General features: G+C 40.2%; 3 protein-coding genes across 3 annotated transcripts; 1 reads left to right on the top strand and 2 right to left on the bottom strand.

Annotated features, from left to right (window-relative positions):
- The first annotated feature begins 172 nt into the window (after positions 1-172).
- On the top strand, positions 173-5,071 carry LOC309701406 (ras-related protein Rab-11B). The gene is made up of 5 exons (XM_082525539.1): positions 173-352; positions 1,611-1,806; positions 1,896-2,089; positions 2,183-2,263; positions 4,093-5,071. Exons 1-5 carry the CDS (start codon positions 313-315, stop codon positions 4,236-4,238), a joined length of 657 nt encoding a protein of 218 aa, XP_082381665.1. The 5' UTR covers positions 173-312; the 3' UTR covers positions 4,239-5,071.
- Positions 5,072-7,936: 2,865 nt separating this feature from the next.
- marchf2 (membrane-associated ring finger (C3HC4) 2) lies at positions 7,937-15,032 on the bottom strand. Its single transcript, XM_082523702.1, has 5 exons — positions 14,521-15,032; positions 12,153-12,450; positions 11,613-11,808; positions 11,121-11,330; positions 7,937-11,024 (listed from the first exon to the last, which is right to left on the bottom strand). The coding sequence occupies exons 2-5, from the start codon at positions 12,347-12,349 to the stop codon at positions 10,866-10,868; spliced, it is 762 nt and encodes a 253-aa protein (XP_082379828.1). The 5' UTR covers positions 12,350-12,450; positions 14,521-15,032; the 3' UTR covers positions 7,937-10,865.
- A 1,951-nt stretch (positions 15,033-16,983) lies between these two features.
- LOC309699682 (ras-related protein Rab-11B-like) lies at positions 16,984-22,128 on the bottom strand. The gene is made up of 5 exons (XM_082522802.1): positions 21,967-22,128; positions 19,979-20,174; positions 18,524-18,717; positions 18,330-18,410; positions 16,984-18,243 (listed from the first exon to the last, which is right to left on the bottom strand). Exons 1-5 carry the CDS (start codon positions 22,004-22,006, stop codon positions 18,098-18,100), a joined length of 657 nt encoding a protein of 218 aa, XP_082378928.1. The 5' UTR covers positions 22,007-22,128; the 3' UTR covers positions 16,984-18,097.
- Between the last annotated feature and the right edge of the window lie 478 nt (positions 22,129-22,606).

Raw genomic sequence — 22,606 nt, 5'->3', positions numbered from 1 at the left:
TAAATTAAACGTCAGAAACCTCAAAAACTATGACATAATTTATAACCTTAAAAACACAACATATTAAAAGTCGAATTATAATAAGAAGGTAAATGAATGTAAAGTATCCACAGGGAGACTTTTCCCAGTACTAACCGCATCGCCTCCTCTCGGTACGCGCAACTGCGTAGCGGGCAGTCACGTGACCGTGTCAGCGGCTCCGCTCCGTGCACATTGTCTCTCGTCATCTTGGCGCACCACCCTGGTTTGGGCAGGGAAACCTACCTACTCTCATCACCGCAATCTCAAAAAGGAGGGCGATAGTATCAAACGATGGGGAACAGGGACGATGAATACGACTTCTTGTTTAAAGGTAAGCGGAACCGCTGCCGCTTCTGGACGGGTTCAGCGTCAGTTAGCATGCTAGCTGCGGTACCGCCGGGTAGAAAATCAGCTGGTGGTGGCTGCTAACTGTAGCTAACCCGAGATCCCCCCCCCCCCCCTTTTTTTTTTTTTACATTTTATTTTATTATTATTATTTTATTTTACAATTGAAGCGTCGCTTCCTCTAATTAAACCCATATTTACCGTTACTTTAGGTGCGGTGCTGTTTCTTTTGTACCGAGGTTTACAGCTAGCAGTTTGGGCTTTTCTAGAAAGTAGGGCGTGTGGCGCTGCAAGCTAGTGGCTAGTCAGACGGATGGTGCCATTACTTCTGCATTAATTAAACTTTACTGGCATGGAAGAGAAGTTTTCCTTTGCGGTGGCCACACGTAGCCGTCTGCTATTTAAGCAGGGGCTCCAGCAATGGTCTGCTTCCTTTAGACTGCCTCCTAAACTCAGATGAAATGATTAAGAAAACAGGATTCCTCTTTGTGCCCCCCCCCCCCCCCCCCCCCCCCAAAAACAAACAAACAAAACAAACAAAAAAACAAAACAAAACTGGAGCCTGAGGGAGGAAACTCGCTCCCAGTGAAAGCAAAGAGGAGGAAACTCCAGTAGAGCCCTGTTTTGCTCCCAGGTGTTTTCCAAACATCAAAAGCCAGCATATTTTCATACCAAACAAATACCAAGCCCTGATCATATGATCCATTTACTCCTAGGATTACAGTTATGTTGATTAGGTTTCATTGTCAGAATGGGACCACAATAGGTGGCATCCTTATTTCCTCCCTTGTGATACTAACCTGAGATGAAACACTATGAATGGCCAAGTAGCTATCTCTTAAAAATATCAAATCAAAGTAAGGCGGTCTAGAGAAGCCATTGGATACTGATTGTAAGATACTGATGACTCGTTACGACACAGCAATAAGAGGCGTTGAGAAACTGATGAGTCAGATTTCCCATAGAGCAGGATATTGGCAACTTCTAATAGCCTCATTCCCAAAAGGGCAAAGTCTGATAGCTAGAGATAGAAAGCAACAGTTCAGCACTTTCAGCATGGCTGTAAATTCTGTAGTAAAATCTGTAATCCTGCAGCTAAAAATGAGTCTGTTTAAATTAAGTGTAAAAACAAAGTAGAAATCCAGTCACTGGTCACAGACCCGCCTATGGGACACTATTAAAAGTACAATTTCCTTGAGTGCTTTTCATTTAAAGTCTAAATATAATTTTTGTATTGTTTCTAGTTGTACTAATCGGAGACTCTGGAGTAGGGAAAAGTAACCTGCTGTCCCGTTTCACAAGAAATGAGTTCAACCTGGAGAGCAAGAGCACCATCGGGGTGGAGTTCGCCACCCGAAGCATTCAGGTGGACGGCAAAACGATAAAGGCTCAGATCTGGGACACAGCTGGCCAGGAGCGCTACAGAGCCATCACCTCAGCGTGAGTATTTTCAGTTTGTCTGAACTAGCTTACACGATCGTGCTGTATTGACAGTATTTTAATCGTTCCGTTTATGCTGGTTCACTTAGGTATTATCGCGGTGCGGTCGGAGCTCTCCTAGTCTACGATATCGCAAAGCACCTGACATATGAGAACGTTGAACGTTGGTTGAAGGAGCTGAGGGACCACGCTGATAACAACATTGTCATAATGCTGGTTGGAAACAAGAGCGACCTCCGACACCTCAGGGCCGTGCCCACTGATGAGGCCCGAGCATTCGCAGGTAAATCGCACTGAGACACAATTATGCCAAACAGTCTGCGCTCAGTGTGATTTTGTGCATATCTCAAGTGTCGAACGTCTCTTCTCGTATTAGAAAAGAACACACTCTCATTTATTGAGACGTCAGCATTGGACTCCACGAATGTAGAGGAGGCATTCAAGAACATTTTAACAGGTAGGAATGCACACAGAATTTTTATTTTGAAATCTGATAAAAGGCATCTACCAAAATCATAATACTGGTAGTGACCAGTTCATGTAATTTCATCAAATGTTTCAGTATAGATTTTGTCACTGTGAAATGATTTTTGATGTCCCCAACATTCGTTATTAGTTGAATATGTTGATGATAAACAAGTATGGGTAACTACATTAACTATTGTTAAAATAAGTCATGTTATGCTCAATATTTTGACCACGATTTTTAAGGTTAGTAAGTTCGTTTCATTCTTAGTGAAGGACTTTTTTACAACTTGAATGTTGCAGTCATTGTATGTGCAGTATTATACATGTTAACATCTGTATGATGACATGTAGATGCACTTTATATTATAGCTTCCCAGTGTGCTTTTTTTCTGAAAAATTGATTATTTGACTGCTGTAAATGCAGTGAATTAATGTTAATGTTAAGCCAACTGAAGCATAAAAAAGCCACCCAACTCAAGCCAATGGTAGTGTTTTGCATCAACAAGGTGATTCTCAATGAGCTTTATCTGAAAACTTGGCGTAGCTTAGCACGCTGTGCAGCATATCGTTAAAACAACAGGGGAAACTGGACAAATGAAGGACAAAATAAGACGTGGCACGTCTATCAGTATCTTAAAGTCATGGCGATCAAGAAGCCATTCGTAAGGGGGAATAAATAGAGAGAAAAGGCTGGTGTTTGCCAAGTTACACAAGAATGGGACTGAAAAATAATGCCAAGAGGCCTGATGGAGTGATTAATCCAAATTTGAAATCCAAAGTTTATATTGCCATCATTTTGTCTGGAGGAACTCGGGAGAGAGGTACAACAGAGAGTGTCTACAACCATCTATAAAACATGGTGGACGCTCTGTCATGGTTTGGAGCTGCATTTCAGCTAGTGGTGTTGGAGATCTTGTCAAAATTAATGAATACAGAAAAGAACGGTTAGATTTTGAATAAGCCAAATCTGAGCAACGGCTTCATTTGTCAGTGATCCCAAACACACTGTCAATCCAGTAAAGGCATACCTGAGAAGAAAAACGCACAACAGAACACTGTAAGGTAAGGACTGGCCTCCTAAGAGCCCAGACTTGAACATTATTGAAGGAGTGTGGGATCATCTTGTCAGGGAATGGGGAAAAAAAGACATCCATTATCTAAAGAAAAGCTTTTAATGTTCTCCAGGAAGCCTGGAGAACTATTCCTGAAGACTGTGCTGTCAGTTTCCTTGTAAAATGTAAAGAAATGATGGCGAATCAAGACTTTTTTCTGACAGTAATGTATGTTAGTTGCATGCCAGATAGAAGCAGGAAAAAAGACATTACATTTATATAACTACTGTACATACTTTAACATGTATTAATTCTGGGGATTTAGGCATGGGTTGTAATTAATATTTACTTAAATTTGGTACATTTTAAATGCACTCATATTTCGATTAGTTTGATCAGTAAGTGTAACTTACATGCTACTGTTAAATATTTATTTATTTAATAACACATTTAGCGTTCTTTACACCCACTGGTTAAAAATAGAGGACTGAGAGAGAAACAAACCCCACCTCAGGGTGACAAACTAGTGTATTCCTTGGGCTGATCCCTGGATAAATGGGAGGGTTACATCAGGAAGGGCATCTGGCATAAAAATCTGTGCCAGATCAAAACATGTGGCGACTCCTCTGGGAAATGCACGAGCAGCTGATAGTACCTTTTTATATTTAATCTGCACAGCCAGTTAAATAAATAAGAACATTAAAATTTAAATGATGAACATTGCAAAAGTGTAATTTTTTTCCCTCTTTCTCAAATTTGTCTGCAGAAATCTATCGCATCGTGTCACAGAAGCAGATAGCAGACAGATCTGCACACGACGAGTCTCCAGGCAACAATGTCGTAGATATAAGTGTCCCGCCAACCACTGACGGGCAGAAGGGCAACAAACTCCAGTGCTGCCAGAGCCTGTGACGCTCTGTCCAATGACACTCATCCTCTCCTCCACATTCACCTCCACATCACATCACCTGTGCACTTTTTCCCCCCGTAGCTCTGCTCACGGCCAACTCCCTCACCACTTTAGCCTCTTTTCTTTTTTTTAAATCTTTTTTTTAACCTTTACTTTTGTTTTATAAAGTACTTTTGAAGTCACTTGTGCTCTTCTTTTCTGCCATGAAAGAAACATTTCAGAAGCCTTTATGTCACTCAGTCAGTCTGCGTGAAGGTTCCTGTTATCCAGGAGCAAGGCAGTCTTTGCTGTCTTACTGATGCCTGTAAAGTTGTTTGAACTGAAACACTGTCCTCTAAAGGGAGGTTGTGAGATACATTTCAATGGTTTACCACTAGATGGTGCTGTGTAAATAAACTACAGACAGTTACTCCAACCAGGTGAAGCAGTATTGTGCTATTTGACAGTGTGGCTCTTACATCCTTCTTACATCATGCCAAAAAATATCCTCATTATGTATTTATTGAAGAAGATTTGGCTGAAGTCATCATTGTTTTACTTTCAGTTTAAGAACTGTGTAAATTTACAATAAAATCCTTGACTGAAGCAGTTTGTTAAATGGATATTTAACGTACTCTGACTTGTTTGGTTTTCGTTTGTTTGTGTTTTTTGTTTTTGTTTTTTCTCATCAGAAATGTACTGAACTGCGTGGACAATTTTAAACTATTCCACACAAAAACAAACTGAAATATTGTCATTTTAATTCTAGCTCTGAAGTCACTTAGATAACTATTTTACATGTGTAAGTGTAAGGTAGGTGAAAAACATTAAAATGTTCAATGGACTGGTACTTACAGTGCTTTTCCTCTCTGACTTCTTTACTTCATGCTTTTAATCACTTTTTAGCTGGCACACTCTGACGTCTTTCCAGTAATTGGGATCTCAGTATCTGACCAAAGTAGCCTAATAAGCAGATGACCCGCTCAACCTCCTGAGCCCATAACTGCTTACATGTTAATGTCTCATTCTAAACTCTACTAAAGTAAATATTTAAAACTTTGAATTACGCCTTTTTGAAGTTAGAAAACTGGGTTTTCGAATCTGAAAATACAGCTGCTAGTACAGAAATTTAAGTCGAATCGAATCTTTGATCATAAATTTGATTACTATGTTTTATTCTTGGACCCTGATAGAGTACAATTCAGTTTATATTGCCAAATAGCATCAACAGGGTGCTTTATATTATAAGGCCCTACAATCAGACAACCCCCTCTTTGAGCAAGCACTTAGCAACAGTGGGAAGGAAAAACTTCACTTTAACAGGAAGACACATTCAGTAGAGCTAAGCTCAGTAAGGGGAGGTCATCCACCACAACTGTTTGGGGTTGAGGGCAACAAAAGAAAAGACACATTGTGGAAGAGAGCAAGAGATTAATGATTAGATGCGGAGTGGTGTCTAAAGATATAGTGAAAAGGTGAGTGAAGAAGAAGCACTCAGTGTGAAACCCCCTAGCAGCCTAGCGTAGTTACGGGGGGTTCAGGGTCACCTGATCCAGGCTTCGCTATAAGCTTCAAAAAGGAAAGTTTTAAGCCTAATCTTAAAAGTAGAGAGTGTGTCTGTCTCCAGAATCCAAACTGGAAGCTGGTTCCACAGAACAGGGGCTTGAAAACTGAAGGCTCTGCCTCCCATTCTACTTTTAAATACTCTAGAAACCACAAGTAAACCAGCAGTCTGAGAGCAAAGTGCTCTTTTGGAGTGGTATGGTACCATGAGGGCCTGATTAAAGTGAGGTGAAGGATTTCATATTTGATTCTGGATTTAACAGGGAGCTAATGACGAGAAGGCAGTGTGGGAAAAACATGCTCTCTCTGTCTTACCCCTGTCAGCTCGCTTGCTGCAGAATTCTGAATCAACTAAATGGGCTTTTTAGGGAGGTTTTAACTTTTCCTTATCCATTTATACAATGGATCCATCTATACATATACTTTTTCCTTCTGACTGGCTACCGCTTGCAAACAAAAGACCTGAACAGCAGGTAGGTCGGCTCCTCTGTTCAGAGCCAGCTTTGTGCACTTGATGACTACATTAGGGGTATCATCAATACATGCAAAAAACTGGGTTTTTTTGTTTTTTTTACTTGAAACTAGTCATCTTTAGTATGAGCATCCACCAGTGTAACACTGCAAATACACTTACTGGGCACTGGGTAGGAACCTTTACCTTCAAAACTGCTTTCATTCTTCCTGCCATAGATTCAACAAGTTAATGCAGTTCTTCCTCAGAGATTTGTGGCCATACATCCATATCTCCTGTTCCACCACATCCTAAAGGTGCTCTATTGGATTGCGATGTGGTGACTATATAGCCCATTCGAGTGTAGTGAACTTATTGTTTGAGATGATCTAAGGTGTTGGACGCAGGCATTAGAAGATTGGTATGCCGGTGATAAGCATGAAGATTGTCAGCGGTGGGTTGTTGTAGGAAAATCTTCACCACCACCAGTCATCTGATCTGTCAGCACAAGGCAGGATGAATCCATACTTTCATGCTGTTTGTGCCAAATTTTCACCCTGCCACTCATGCGTCACAGCAGAAGTGGAGCCTTATCGGACCAGGCAACGTTTTTCTAATTCTCTATTGTCCCATTTTGGTGAGCCCATGTGAATTGTAGCTTCAGTTTCCTGTTTTCAGTTGCCAGGCGTGCCACCTGGTGTGGTCTTCTGCTGATGTAGCCCAGCTTCAAGGTTCCCGTGCCTTCCACTATCCTCTTCTGCATACCTCGGTTGTAGGGAGTGCTTGAGTTACAGTTTCCTTCCTATCAGCTCAGAGCAGTCTGGTCATTCTCCTCTGACCTCTGGCATCAACAAAACATTTTCACCCAGAGAACTGCTGCTCACTGGATATTTTCTCATTTTCATGCCATTCTTTCTTTGGGAAAACCCCCAGTACATCAGCACTCAGACCAGCCTGTCTGGCGCCAACAACTACATCATACTCAGAGTCACCAAAATCTAATTTCTTCCACGTTTTGATGTTCAGTTTGAACATCAGCAGTTATCACCATGTCTAAATGCATAAAGTTTATGACATGTGACTGACAGCTCAAGATTTGTACCTAATGAAGAGGCCAGAGAGCGTATATGACAGGATATAAAGAAGCCCCCCTTTAATATTTTAAAAATACATTGCCATTTTTTACTTGAGTATATCCTCTGTAGCTCTTTTGTATCTGGTCACCATCTAGATCATTTAACTTGGAGCAGCACACCAAGATTTACATCTCTAGAATGCAACTGCTGTCACTGAGAGCAAGACAGGCAAGTAGGAAGGCAGAAGAAACACCTTTTAACATTGCTTTGACTCCTAATAATAACCTGTGAAAAACATTTTTCCTTCCTGGAGAGCAGACCCTCTGCACAAAAACAGCATATTTTGAACTTCTGTTACTCTAAGCTGCTTATGCCGCATGCAGCGGACAGGAAGCAGATACTGAGTGAGTCTCCACGGATACCATAGAAGGACTTGACATTAGCGTTTGTTTTTTTTTCCATTAGGATTAGCAAGCTCACTGAGCTGAGTTTCAAAACAGACTTAATGACACGTCATCGTCACTGCACTAGACGGACTTGTAAACATCCATTATAACTACACTATATAACATATATGACAATTCCTTACCAACACTACACAAGTGCAGACAAACTGTCACTGACAAATTCATGATTACATAATTTATGATTATGTTTTATTTGCTTTGCAAACATTTCTTGGCTGATTGCAGGTACCAGTACATTGATGAAGACATCCCTTCACCTCACAGCACACCATAAACATTGTAGTATTTAACAATATAAAAAAATAATAATACTGAGGAATAGCAACATAAATTGCAGATGAAACAAAAAAAACCCAACATGCCCAGTTCACAAATGTGTTATAACGCAACATTATTAACATTTGCGTGTTCATTTGTTTGAGTAACAACAAAGAAATTTAAAAAAATCCCTTTCTATATTTGCTTTCGCGACTCAAATTTGTCTTAAACGTGTCATGACACGTTTAAGACAAACATTTTAGACTCTCTTTTTACGTTTCTCTAAAAACACTGTCAGAAATTCTTAGTAGCCAAAAAAGGAGAAGTGTTGCATAGTTTGATGCAACTCTGCAGAGACTCCCAATACAGGAAATAAGTTTGCATTGCATCAAAAAAAAATCAGTTATCTCTTGCACATCGTACAAACAGATTCCAGTACTTTCTCGGGTAAACACACGGATGACCAAATTAATCATAAGCCTGCAAGGCAGACGAGCACACCGCAGTACTGCAGGGTGTAATCCTTTGTTCTTAAAAACACAAACAAATATTTATCTGGGGCAGAACGCGGATCAAACGAGCAGGAGTGAAATGTACCAAAGGGAACTGGTAATGTAAACAAACAAATGACTCGTTACTGGTAATGCAGCACTGTGAGAAAAGGGAGGAAAACACAAGCATATGTCAACATTCCTCCTGAAAACAGACATCTTTACATGACTAACGCTTCACCACCTACTTAACTGGTAACCTCATTTTGGGTTTACCACATTTATGTAGCATTAACAAAGGACAGGAGGGGAAAATATACGATGCTTGCTGGAAACTAATAATTTCACTGATCTGATTTGTCTGCTGAATGTTACCACAAGCCCTTTCTAAAAACACATTTCTCTCTGATAAATTTTACATCACCACACACCACATCATGTTAATAAATTACTATTCAAGCCTGACTGATTTAAAGGTAAATATTTAAATAATTAACCAAGAATGATAGATTTTGCCCATTTACTAAATGCAGAAGCATTCATTAAATGGAACTAAATCAAAAGGCATCGCACAGTTTGATCACCATGACGGCATCATGCATCAACAATTCCTTTCTTGGAATTATAATCAAAAATCCACCAAACAGGTCGTCGTCAGGTTAGTTTTAAACTTATATCGCTTTAAACACCCCCTTTAAGGGGACGAATTCTTTTAATTGCAACCCATTAAAAGACAAATCTATAAATAAAAATGATTAAAGTATTTCAGACCAATACTAAGCTGAATTGGCTTCATTAGATCCACTGAATTAAATTATTTTTTTAGTAGTACATGTAATGTTGGGAGGGTTTTTTTAAATCTACAAGCTTGTCTCCCTGTGGACAGCCTACAGCATGCGTTAAAAAGCAATTAGACATCTCCCTGTAACCTAAATTAAGCATAGAGAAGAAACAATGTTTCACATTACAAAAACTGGACCATCATATGACCCGGAAATCTGAATACCAGGCACACGCTGTAGTTTGTAATCAACTTCAGCTATCTCCCAACTCTACCAACACAGCCAGTTCCAGGCGAGTCTGGTCAGTAACATCAAAATGCTGGCGGTTACCTTTAGGGTTTACCAGCACTAAAAATCCCAGATTAAGAAAGTTTCTCATCACATTAGACCAAATGCTTAATCGTAACTTAAACAACAGCAGGAATTCTCTGACTGTTATGATCATGAAAAAAGAAAAAAGGAAAACACCAAAAATGAATAACAAGCAACACCGATAACGCTTTTGTACACTGCCCCAGCCACCACACCAATACTCGTGATGGAGTTTCTATCCATCTATATAAATATAAATACCTACTTGTTACATATTGATAGTACAAGAACCTCTATGAGGACACTGTTAAACCCTACTTCAGTAGGAATAGGAAAGTCATTCGTTCTTAAGTGGTTTAAAAAATGATTTTAGAATACAATAAGAGTAAAAAAAAATATTAACAGTGCTGCTTGCATGCATAACTGTGCACGTTGGTAGAACTGTCTTCGTGTACTGCGAAAACCTCGATGTCCACAGTGTTTTATTGCAGAAGTCTCTGCTTTACAAATGTTATGCAGCCGCCTGGTCTCGGATGAGATGATGTAAAAGCTGCGAGTTAAAAGATTCCACTCAGATGACATATCCAGATGTGACTATGAAATAAAAATTAAAGATCAAAGCTTTTTATCTTCAAACTACAGACTAATATGTGATTATACAACGAGATCCTCAGTGGGCAGAGAAGAGAAGCCCCAAGTAGGTAAGTGCGTGCCCACGTAACACACGATTAAAAGGCGTATGTAGCAGTTGCTTTTATCATCGCAATACACAATGAGTAGACGTGCTATACCTGACCATCGATGGGTTGTTAAACCAAGCAGGACGATCATTCAATTTCACAGTCCTCTTTAACAAGTTTACTCGATCCATCTTGTTTTATGCTGTCAGTTTTAGCCAGTCATGTTGTCACATCTGTGATGATGAGACAGCTCGGCTCCATTTCTGCATGCTTCCACCACTTTCACCGTTCCTCAGTGCCTTTGCATAAACTTGGTCAACACCTGACACGAGGAAAGGCAGATTCCTTTAAAATGTGCTAATTCCTGCACCCATGTGAGGATTATAAAATGCAATGTGAAAAAATATGAGCCCATGGTGCAAAGAAAAAAAAAAAAAGAAAAAAAAAGCGACACACACAAAAAAAATCCCCACAGGTGTTTCTTCAAAGTCAAAACTGTGGGCAGGATGCATCGGGAATCAGCCCTCATACGTAAAAGATGTAATAATCATCGACTATCTCCGTTTGGTCTCATACGATGCTCTCACTGGCCGATTTTTTCATCAGTTTATTAGAGAGCAAGGAATGCTGGGAAGAGTTCGACTCCTTGGCTTCGGGAATGAGCAGACGTACTTTCTGGTTTGTTCTCCTCCACTCAGAGTACAGCTGACAGTGGTAGCGGAATGATACCTGAAGAAAACCGAAGTGCAGCATTATACATCAACCTTTCCGAGTGAAAATGTCTGCTTTACAGTAATAATGGATGGGAATTCTTTTTTTTTTTACCAAAGTCCAAAGGACGTAGATGGTGAAGAGGGCAATGGTGAGGGCAATGAGGCCCACAGCCTGCAGCCAGCTCCTCAGCTGAAGATGATCCTGAGCGCCCCTCAGGCAAAGCCAGCCAGAAATAGCTGCTAGAGGAGTGATAAACAGGAAGCACACCATGTCACAGAACAGTGTTCTCTTCTCATTACGGGGGCCGGGATCTCGCAGCCACTGTGGGGTAAGACGTAAGAGGGAAGAAAAACAGAAAGAAGTCAGACTGTGGCAGAAACCAGGTAAAAAGAAAGAAGCTAATGAAGAGAAAAGACATTCTGCATTAACAAAGAAGCAAGCAAGCAAGCAGAGAGATGTAAAACAAGAAAAAGACGGATAAAAAGCACCATCACACTTTCATACATACACACTCATTCACAACCAGCAGCCCAACCACGATGAATAAAAAGGATGAGAAGAAGGATTGTTGCAGACAAGGCAAAGGGCATTGACCTTTGTTACCTCTGTGAGGGGCCTCGGTCGGCGCTCGATGCTGAACTCCGTGTGGCAAAGCTCACAATAGCTGGTGTTGGAGGACGACAGCCACTTCTCTAAGCAGCTCTTGTGCACTGTACCCAAAGTGCCTGTGCAGTCGCATGGAGACAGGAGACCCTCGCTGCTGCCTCCTTCATGGCAAATACGGCAAATGGGACCATCACTGAGATAAAAAATATACAGAGATTTTTATAAATGGCAGGCATCGTCTGCATGAAACACAGCAAAAATGTTTTACCATTCTATCCCAAAGAGAATAATAATAATATTCAATGGGTGTGTAGTGAAGAAATGTGAAAAAAACCCCCACAAAAAACAAGAAAAATGGAGAAGTGCGTTGTCTGAAATAGTGTTAATACAAGGCATAATCACAAGTTTAGCAACTATAGCAAAATATATATATATATATTTTTCCTATCTCTGGAGAAGCTGCCATCACAATACAATCCCATTCAAAGTTTACCTGTGGAACATCTTACAGCAATAACAGTAATATTCTTAAAGTACCTTTGTGCACTCATTGGTTTGAGCACAGAGGACAGCAACCGTCCATCTATGGCTGTGACCTGGGTGACGTAGAGCGCCTGGCACCCGTCACCACCCGCTTCCTCCACGCTCTTCCACAGGCCTGTGTTGCTGGCACAGTCACACAGAGAGCCAGGGAGGTGGCAGCACCCGCCGGTCGTCATTGTTACAGGGTCCATTCGCTGGCAGCACGAATGGACTGGAGGGTGTGAAGGGTTGGAGGTGAGGGGAGGCTGGGGGAGTGCCAGGCACAAACTGCTCCTGTTTTTCTCTAGTGGCTCTGCAGAGAAACAGACACACACAGACAATGCATTATCGTTTTTTAAAAAATGTCTGTGGTGGAGAGATAGCAAGTAATTTTACTCCAACTTTAAGTAAGTTTTTTTTGTGTGCTATAGTGTGCACTTGTCCATTAATACTTTAGTGTCCAGATTAGGCTCGTCGGAGGGAAGTTCTGGGTTTGGAAAAGGAACTTATGGAAATCAGCTACAGTACAATGCCTGCACTATCATGATGAGTCATTTTATGTTTGCTATATTATGCTTACAGTCCATCTGTTTTTATTGACCTTCATGTTCATGTTCATGTTCATGACTAGCAAACAACATGGTATTACAGTTTTGCAATAACCCAACTCACCACTTCCCTCTTAATGTTTCTAGTACTGTCAGGGAAGTCGGTAACTGGGTTACTAACCAGATAACTGATCAAACAGACACTGACATATAGCATTTTTTATATATAAAAATGTGATAGTAGACCAGAGTTTGTTCGTCATTTGGCTCACTGCAGTACTGTGACAGAGTTACTTAAATGTCTGTAGTCTGTTTCACAAATGATTAATTTCCTACCACGTGGGAACGGCTAAAATTATCCAGAAAAGACGTTCCGTCTTTTAGAAGAAAGCTGTCCGTTTGGAGGTGGGCCAGTTTGCCCAAAAGCAGCTGCTAATCCATTATAAAACCAAGTGTGAGGTCAGTGACAGTGAATGTGATGTGCAGCAGCCTGATAAACAGCTGTCTTAACCCAGATAACCCTTAACAACATTTTTTCTTGCTGTCTCAAAAATGTATCCTATTCTGTACAAATGAATTAGAACACAATAAGCAAAATTGAAATACACTGATTACAAGCAATAAAATAAGAAACAATAATTTTAAAGTAGCATGTCTGATATATATGGAACTTTAATGGGGATTTGGGGGGAATATTCACTGAAAATACTTATCAACTTACTTTTAAAGAACTACTGAGCTACTAGTCTGTTGTTTATGTGGGTTAACACTGGGCTAGTGTTGATAATAAAACCTCTTTAGCACTGTACATACCCTTGGTAAACTACAGCATTTATACGCAAACCCAGTATACTCTTCCATGTCCAACACTTGTTTTTCAAGAGGAGATTTGACATGACAGCCAGTGCAGAAATGTTTGTGTCTGTTTATGAGATTTTGCTGTTCAATCAAACAAGAATTTAGACAACATCTGGCAATGAATGCTGTTTCTAACCCTCGCAACTGAGAAAAGATGATTCAACTTAAGTCAAGCATCTCACTGTTTAAATAGAAGTTAGACAACAAAGCCCTTTTATGATTATTTATAGCTCGTTGTAGTTGAGTCACAATCTTATGCACTTTGATTTGTTAAATCCTGAATTAACAGAGCCAGATGATGAACAGCTTTGTGAAGCCGAAGAGCATTTTTTCCCTATTGCTGCTTGGTGTTATTGTTTATGCATACGGAGATTGGGAGGGGGTACGTCAGGGGTGATTAAGAGGTACAATCCCTGACCTAAATAAACAAAGAGGTAACCCCAAATTAAGGCAACCGCTGACTCTATTAAGCTATTGTTTTCCGAGTCTTTTAAATATCAGCTGTGTGTATGGATTCGTCAGCTGGGGAACATCAATGCAGGGATTTTGTCAAGATCAAACAAAAATTACACGTTTGAATGAATGATTAATGATGGGTTTCTTACAATGATAAACCCTCATACATTAATATGCAGTTAGCTTTCGAACTGGGGCATTTTCCTTCACTGTGGCTCTGTTACAGGAACTAACCGCTGCAGACAGATGTGGGAATTTGAACCAGACTATTGTCTGGATCAGAGTTGAATTATGATACTGTACAACTGCGCGGCAACTCAAATTAGCTGTGTGTATCTCTGCTGTTCTTTACACACGAATAACTACTATCCAACTTCGTCACAGTGAAAATGTCGTTATAAAGAAGCATTTTCTAATCAGTTTCACTTTCACGGCAGCTGTGTTGTTTGCTAGCTGTCAGCGAAGTGCTAGCCATCCGCTTGGTGGAAAAAAGCAACAAATAAAAGCTAACAGCTACTCACCCGTGACTACTTCTTCTTCTCTTTCTTCTTGGTGATGTTTTAGTCCTGTTGTCCGAAAAAGCTCGCATTTCCTTCTCTATTCATGTTTAATAACTATGTATGAGTGAACAGCACAGGCGGCTAACGATGAAGGCTGCTCAGTGTAAGGCTACACCAGCTAGCAGTTCTCAACTGATAACAGTCAGGCCAGGCTTCCGCTTTCCCTGGGCTTTAAATACAACCCAGAGGGTCATCATCATCATCAGCTGCCTGCGTCTGCGGTGAAGAAACGGCGTCTCAGAGCACAAACAAATCCCGAAGACGGCTATAAATGTGGCCGCAAACAGCAGCGTGCCAAAGGGAGGGGCCCCAACAGGAAACATGACAGGCTCAATGAGACCGGAAAACTTCACAATTCAACACAATTCAAAACCATTAACCCACACTGTTTAACACATCTGCATTTTTAAATTAGTTTTTATTTCACTTTAAGTTTTGTTTCGCTTCAGTCAGTGACATAGTGGCTTTCCTCGGTTTAGTTTATAACAGTTTAAACGGCCTTATTTATGTTTGAACTTCAGCTGTGAGCAGAATGTGAAGAAACATCCACTGTGACTTCTCTCTCTAAACATCTATGTACTGTGTTGAAGAGATCTGTACTAAAGTTGGGCCTGGGCTGTATTTCAGTGTAATACCAGTTTGTACCACGAGATGGTGCAGCGAGAAAACGTAACCTTAAACATGCAAATAATTAAATCACATCATTTATGATACTGTGCAAAAATCTCGATTCGCCCTTCATTTCTTTGTTTGCTTCCATAAAGTCAAACTGAAAACTGTTGATCTTGAGCAACTCATTTTTCCTTTTCTCTGCCTTGCACCCATTTTCAGAGGAGTGTTTTTTGCTTGGTGAACTGCTTACAACTGACCTATGTAACATTCACGCATAAAAAAAATGCTTTAAACTCAAGGGATGAACCAGTGTCATGTCTATACGTAACATGACAACTTAGCAAAGAAATAATTTTAAGTTTATGTTGAGACACGTTGTTACTAAGAGCCTATTTAAAGCTCTTTGTAACAACTAAGATTCTATTTTAATCTACAAAAAGTCCCAAAGATACCAATTGGACAGATATAAAATAGTATTTATGCACCAAGAAGGTGATCCTATTAGCCAAAAAATTAGCACATCTCAGTACTGTACGTACTGAACCTTGAACTTTTTGAGGAAACTGGACAAGTGGAGAACAGAAAAATGTCACAAAGGTAATGGATGCATACACTTAGAAAAACAGTGTCAGATTTTGATAGACTGTGGCCTGTAGAACTATGTCTGAAGACTACTTAAAGAAACTACAAGAAAGCTTGCCTCAGAGTTCACACTGTGTTGAAGAACGAAGGTGGCCAATTAATGACTCTGAAGCTCATTGGAAGTTTTTCTTTAGCCTAATATTTTCATTTAAAATATATTTTTCCCAGCTAAAATGACATACATCCCACCAAATTGCATAGTGATTCAACACATATTGTGGTCTATAATAGCCACAACTATTAATAGACTATGTCTTTAAACTAACATATGTAACCAAAGTCATTAACCCAAGCAGGAGTAGAACAAATTCATGATCATAGTGTCTGTTTGAATCAATGACTGTATAATAGAGGTGCAACGGCCTCATTTAAAATCCAACAGAGCAGCTTTCCAGCTACTGAGGAAAAACCTGAAACCTTTTACACCAGTAACACCCTCAGATGCACCTGAAAACCCTAGGTGCTTTTCAAAAAGTTAACCTATGTACTTGAGGTCAAGGTCATTGAGATTCCAATTTGTCCGAGATGTTTATCAGATGTACTCATAGGATGAATTTGAAAACCTTATGTCATCTCGCTCTTGAGTTATAATGCTCACAAACCTTGTCGTCAATGCCACCTGCTTTCTCATAGTAGTGTATTCTCAGAATTGGCACTTCTTGTTTTAAATGTGCTTTGTAGACAGAAAGGCCTGCCCTGAATGTGCACTGAGATGTTACATGTAGTAAACTATCCTAATTTTATCGCTTTAACCTTATTTATACATTTCTAATAATTTTGAATACAACCTAAAAAAGTAGGTTTGTATCCCAAATGCCTAAGAAACCCATCTGTCAATTATTAAAACAACCCAGCTTAAGGTATGAGTAAACTGAGTAAGGGATACCAAAATAACTGTCTGCTGTATGGTCATATGGACAGGTTTTAGTTATGAGTCAGTATTTTCTGGTGTAATGCAAAAGTAGGAAAAAAGATTATATATACTCAGATTAAATTCACATTTAAATGTATGAGATGCTTTCTTATGAACACCTAATGCATGACAGCACCTCAACCAGATGGGTGGAAATATTTTTTTCCACCCAAGTATGAAAACAAAATTTGCATTTCTGATTTTCACTTCCATTTTTTCAAGTAAAACCCATTAATGTTGCTGAAGTGAAAGCAGTATGTGGGGAGTATTTATTTATTGGTTTTCCACAGATAATGTTCTGAGTTTACAAACTTTTATCAATTCCTGTTCAACAGTTAGGATTAATGACAGCAATGGCTTATTCGGTACAGAAATGTTACAATTTCAACTTCATTTTTCCTTTTCTGTCAGCATTGTTTTCCTTACAGGTAGCAAAATGCTACCTGATGAAAATTTTATGCCATTCTGAAATATAAGGTTCCACTGAAATAACTGGACTCTAGTGCAAAAAACCCCAATCTAATTCTGAAATTAAAGTTTGACATCATACACCACAACTTATAACAATGAATCTCCTGTGGACCGTTACACATTTGTTGCAAATAGCCTGGACCTTTTAGCAATCACCTGCAAGCATAACATCCTTGAACACGGTGAAATGAGCTTCCCCAAAACTGATTCTGATAGTTTCCTTTGGTATGTTTGTGTACTAAACTAAAATTCATTCACTCACACACACAAAAACAAAAATGTGTCATGTGTTTCATGCTTGCCTATAATGAGTCAGTCATTCATAGCCAGTCTGGTCCCAAGCTCATGCTAATTTCATGCCAGAGTGGGCACACAGCACAAAAGAGGAAAATTAAAATTAAAGAGGCAACCAGAAACTCTTGACAGACCACACATCAGCACTCCAAACGAACCTTCCTCTCATCTCCTCTTCTGCACCCACATTGCAAGACAGGCAGAATCAGGTCAACCCCACATGAAAATGAGACTCCACTATAGCAGATTAGGCTGAGAAAAGGAACCGAGTAAAAACACCTCTGAGCACTCATAAACAGGCCTACCGATCCCTCGCCACTCCTTCAGCAGGAGTGGGTCAATAGGATCATCACCTAGTGAATTAAAAAGAGATTGTAGTTAACAGCTTAACAATCGTCTTTCTTCTCAGTTTTCGTATTTTAGACAAGTTGTTTTGACACGGGACTCAGACGAACAAAGAAGAAAACAGCATAAAGGAATGTCAAATCTAAGAGTCTCTGTGTCAAACACTTCTGAACCCATGAGGGTAAGATGACAGCATCTGACAGTAGAAGGGAAAAGAGAAAACTCTGACACAAAGTCAACCAGAAAAAGAAAAAAGGATGGTCACAGGCTTTGGCAGCAGGGGAGTTTGTTGCCCCTCTGCCCATCCATGGTTGGGGGGACACTTATGTCCACTACATTGTTGCCTGGAGAATCTTCGTGTGCAGATCTGTCTGATATTTGCTTCTGAGATACGATACGGTAGATTTCTAGGAAAGAAAACAATGGCATAAGAGGTCTAACAGTAGAGTACCTGGATGATTATTGAGTTGAGTTCACACTTTTTATTTTTTACCTGTGAGAATGCTCTTGAATGCTTCTTCTACGTTAGTGGAGTCCAAGGCTGAAGTTTCAATAAATGAAATAGTGTTCTTTTCTAAGGTTAAAAAAAAGAAAGAAAAGGGATTTTTATTTTACAGCAATTGAACTGAATGTTAAGGAGCTACTTTGACTGCTCCAAAGCAAAACAAAGAACACTCAAAAATCCACCTGCAAATGCTCGGGCCTCATCAGTGGGCACGGCCCTGAGATGTCGAAGGTCGCTCTTGTTTCCAACCAGCATGATGACGATGTTGTTGTCAGCGTGGTCCCTCAGCTCCTTCAACCAGCGGTCCACATTCTCGTACGTCAGGTGCTTCGCAATATCATAAACTAGGAGAGCCCCGACTGCGCCCCGATAATACCTGATGAAGATAGTTGATAATGATGGCTTTATGGCATCTAACTTTTTAACATTAACATGGTTTAATATTAGTTTAAACCATAAATAGAAATTACAAGCCAAATGTATTTTCTTTTACACTTGTTTTGGTTATAATTGGTGACTAATAACAGTTTCATATAAAGACACTAAGGTTCACAATCATTTCCATCCCTACAGAAGTAAGGAGGACACACAAACAATACAAAGAAAACAACAGGACCTAATGATCCAATGGAGCAATGGCTTGCTGCTTTTGCTGAAAACAATAGTGCCACCAATCTGACACCACAAGACTCCAGCATCTCCAGCAGGATTTCTTGTATTGCATTTTATACCTTGTATTATTTTCACAACTTTTTATACATATAAATGTAACGGGTGTATTAAAAAAATCATTTATTTTTTGCTTTGTCAGTATCGTTTATGTACATATGTATGTGTATATATATATATCTATTTTCTGTATTTATATTTTTGGAGCTTTTATTTTGTTTGTGTGACCTTTGACTTCCCACAAAGTCATTTCGCTATTCTCCTCAGTCACCCAGAGGCCCTGCTGAGGAGAGGTGCGTGTACGCTAGTGTTCCCGGTTACACAGCGATTAAACACAGTTAAAGTAAACAAAAGTGATTCAAGGATTGCTTGTTCCCTTTATGCATTTCGTCTCACGGCTTTGTTGGATGTTTTAGTGTTAACTGTTGTTTCCCTGTCGAGTACAGCACTTTATTGTAACATGCTAATTTGCCGATCCCAGGTTGGGGCACAGGTGCATGCAGGTGATTTCTCATGTGGTCCGCTATTCTTCTGTCTCCCTTAAAACTGTGCATGCAGAAGCCCAGTTAAATTTGCTGTACCGAGTTGTTTTTATTTTGAACAGTTTTGGGAGAATAAACCCGCCCCAGCTGGCAAAGCGAGAGTTGACTCCTCTCATCATTCACACAACACAACGTAGGAACAAGGCAGTCAGAGTTTCAGGCCAGACCGGCTACATAAACAGCTGTTACAAAATGGTTCCTCTTGGGTGATTAATTCCTCCTGATAACAAAAGGAATTTGGACAATTAATTTATGTAAAACTGGCACCAGGTCTATTACCCTAAGGGGTTCAAACACGTACTACTCAGCCACAATTATTAGCAAAGACACATCTCATTATACATGTCTAAGTGTGTGAACATTACCCTATAAATAACCATTACTAACGTAACACCTTAAGTAATGCATACGACAAAACAAACTCACGCTGAGGTGATGGCTCTGTAGCGCTCCTGCCCAGCTGTGTCCCAGATTTGAGCTTTTATCGTCTTGCCGTCCACCTGAATGCTGCGGGTTGCAAACTCCACCCCGATGGTGCTCTTGCTCTCCAAGTTGAACTCATTTCTTGTGAAACGGGACAGCAGATTACTCTTCCCCACTCCAGAGTCTCCAATTAGTACAACTAGAATCAAAATACACACCAGACACATGAAAAAACAAAGCAAACAGTAGACCTGCTGTGTCAGTGGTCTACCATGGCTCACTTAAGGCTGCAGCATTCCCACCCCTGTTACGCTGCACAGCCAGCCCAGAGAAATTTTTTTATTTTATTTAAGCCAGTCAAACTCGCCACAGCAGAATGCCTGCCCCCATCTCACCATATCCCTAACCCTAACATCCTCCTCTGTCACACCAACCCTCTGCAACCTCCTCTGAGGTTTTTCTCTTTTTTTCCTCGCTGGCAGCTCCATACTCAACATCCACTATTTCTTCTCTGCACATCCAAATAATCTCAGACTTGCCAAGCTTTCTATCTAAATCCCTCTGATGTCCTCATTTCTAATCTTGTTCATTATGGTCTCACCCAATGAAAATTTTAGCATCTTCAGCTTTGCCTCCTCCAGCTCGACCTCCTGTCTACTTCTCATTATCACCATTTCCAAGCCATACATCACAGTAGGTCTCACTACCATCTTGTAAAGCTTTGTTTTCACTCTTGCTGCTGTCTTTCTGTCACAAATCACACCTGACACTGGTCTCCATCCACTCTACCCTGACTTGACCCCAGGTATTAAAACTTCTCTACCTTCACTACCTCAGCTACTTGCATGCTTACCTATTCACCTTTCTCCCTCTCATTCACAGAGGTATTCCGTCTTGCTTCTACTGACTTTCATTACTCTTCTCTCTTAGTTCATACAGTCACCTATCCAGGCTCTCTTCCAGCAGCCACGTACGCTTACTACAGATCACAGTATCGTCTGCAAACATGACATTTCACAGAGACTCCTCCCTGGCCTTATCTGTCAGTCTGTCCATCACCACTGCAAACAAGAAGAGGCTCAGGTGGATCAGACGATCCGATCCCACCGTGAACCCAGTGTCACCACTGGCTCACTGCCCTCATACATGTCCTGCACTTCCCTGCTACCTCTGACTTCCTCATAGAGTACCACAGTTCCTCTGTATCGTTTGTTTTCTCTAGATCCACAGAGACACAGTGAAGCACTCTCTGACCTTCTCTACACTTTTCAAAGAAGGCATCACATCTATAGTGCCATACCGCTGCTAACTTATCATCAGCTTTGTTCTTATCCTAGTTTCCACAACTGCTTCCCCTTTTCTTAATGATGTGGCTCATCAGCTTTAATATTTTTAACACTTAAAAAAAAATCATTTTTTTCAACACTGACATTTTCAAACTGACGTTACGCTAGAATTTCACTTTGTTCATGCACACCACCTTCACTAATATAAGACATATTTTGTCTAATGTTAACGTGACGACAAACAAATCTGATGATGTCAGAGAGAATAAAATGACATTAATTATTCCTGTTAGGCATACTCAAGGTCGTTATCACCAAGTTATCCAGCTAATTGATTTACAGATCAAATATAATCAGAACATGGGTTCGTTTCAGTTAACTTCAAAGTAGGAACGTCGTTGTGATGTTAGCGGCTAGCTACTTAAACACACTTTAAGCAGCCTGACAGCTGCCGTGTCTAAACTTACTCACTGGGATAAGGTGTATCCTAAAGCTAGGGAATGCACATTTGTTCACTGAATTTCCAAACTCTACCTGCAGCAGCGTCAGTTTTTTCAGCAGGTATCGTTTCATCGTTTGCTACTTTGCTACCAGTGGAGCTAACTTTAGCATTACTGACTTCCTCAGTTGCTCCTGTTGTTACCGAGAGCCATATTAAAGACGACCGAGACGCTGACATTCATCCCCCTTCAGAGATAAACTTACCTTTGAACAGGTAGTCGTATTCATCGTCTCGGGCTCCCATTTTAGAAGACTTGTTTTTTTGAAACTTTAACACAAACAACAACAATAACAACAACAACAAGCTTCTCCACCAGCAGGTAACAACCAGCAGGCACCGCCTTCTAGGAAGAGGAAAGGCACGTGAGTTTTGCAACTTCGAGTTAGGCCAATTGAAAAGTTAATCTCATTTACTGACAGACAAATCCACCAATCACATGAGTTCTTTGAAGATGCTGGCCAATCATCGTGTACCTTGAAAACACGACTACCATCGCAGCCTTTGTTCTCCTAATTTGGATGCTCGGAGCCTTCAGAGCTCGTCGACGTACCCCCCCCCCCCCCCCACACACACACACACACACTTTTTGAAGTAAAAAGTATTGCACAATATACACCAAGACGGAAAGACTATACTACACTGTGCTAGAAAAGCAGGATATACCATCTATTATTGTTATACCATGTTCATATTCTATCTATCTTTATCTTTTATCTTTTTCATTTACATCATTATAGTTGTAGGTAACTATAATACCCTGGTCAGAAATGGTTTAATTGTACCCGAAAGGATGTGCCTAGGCCAACACAGGCATCTGGTGATGCAATTATTCTTGTTCTTACA

This window comes from Aulonocara stuartgranti (assembly GCF_965226115.1).
Source record: "Aulonocara stuartgranti genome assembly, chromosome: 23".
Taxonomy (NCBI): Eukaryota; Metazoa; Chordata; class Actinopteri; order Cichliformes; family Cichlidae; genus Aulonocara; species Aulonocara stuartgranti.
Note: the sequence above shows the minus strand (reverse complement) of the source record. Positions and strands in the feature narration are given on the sequence as shown.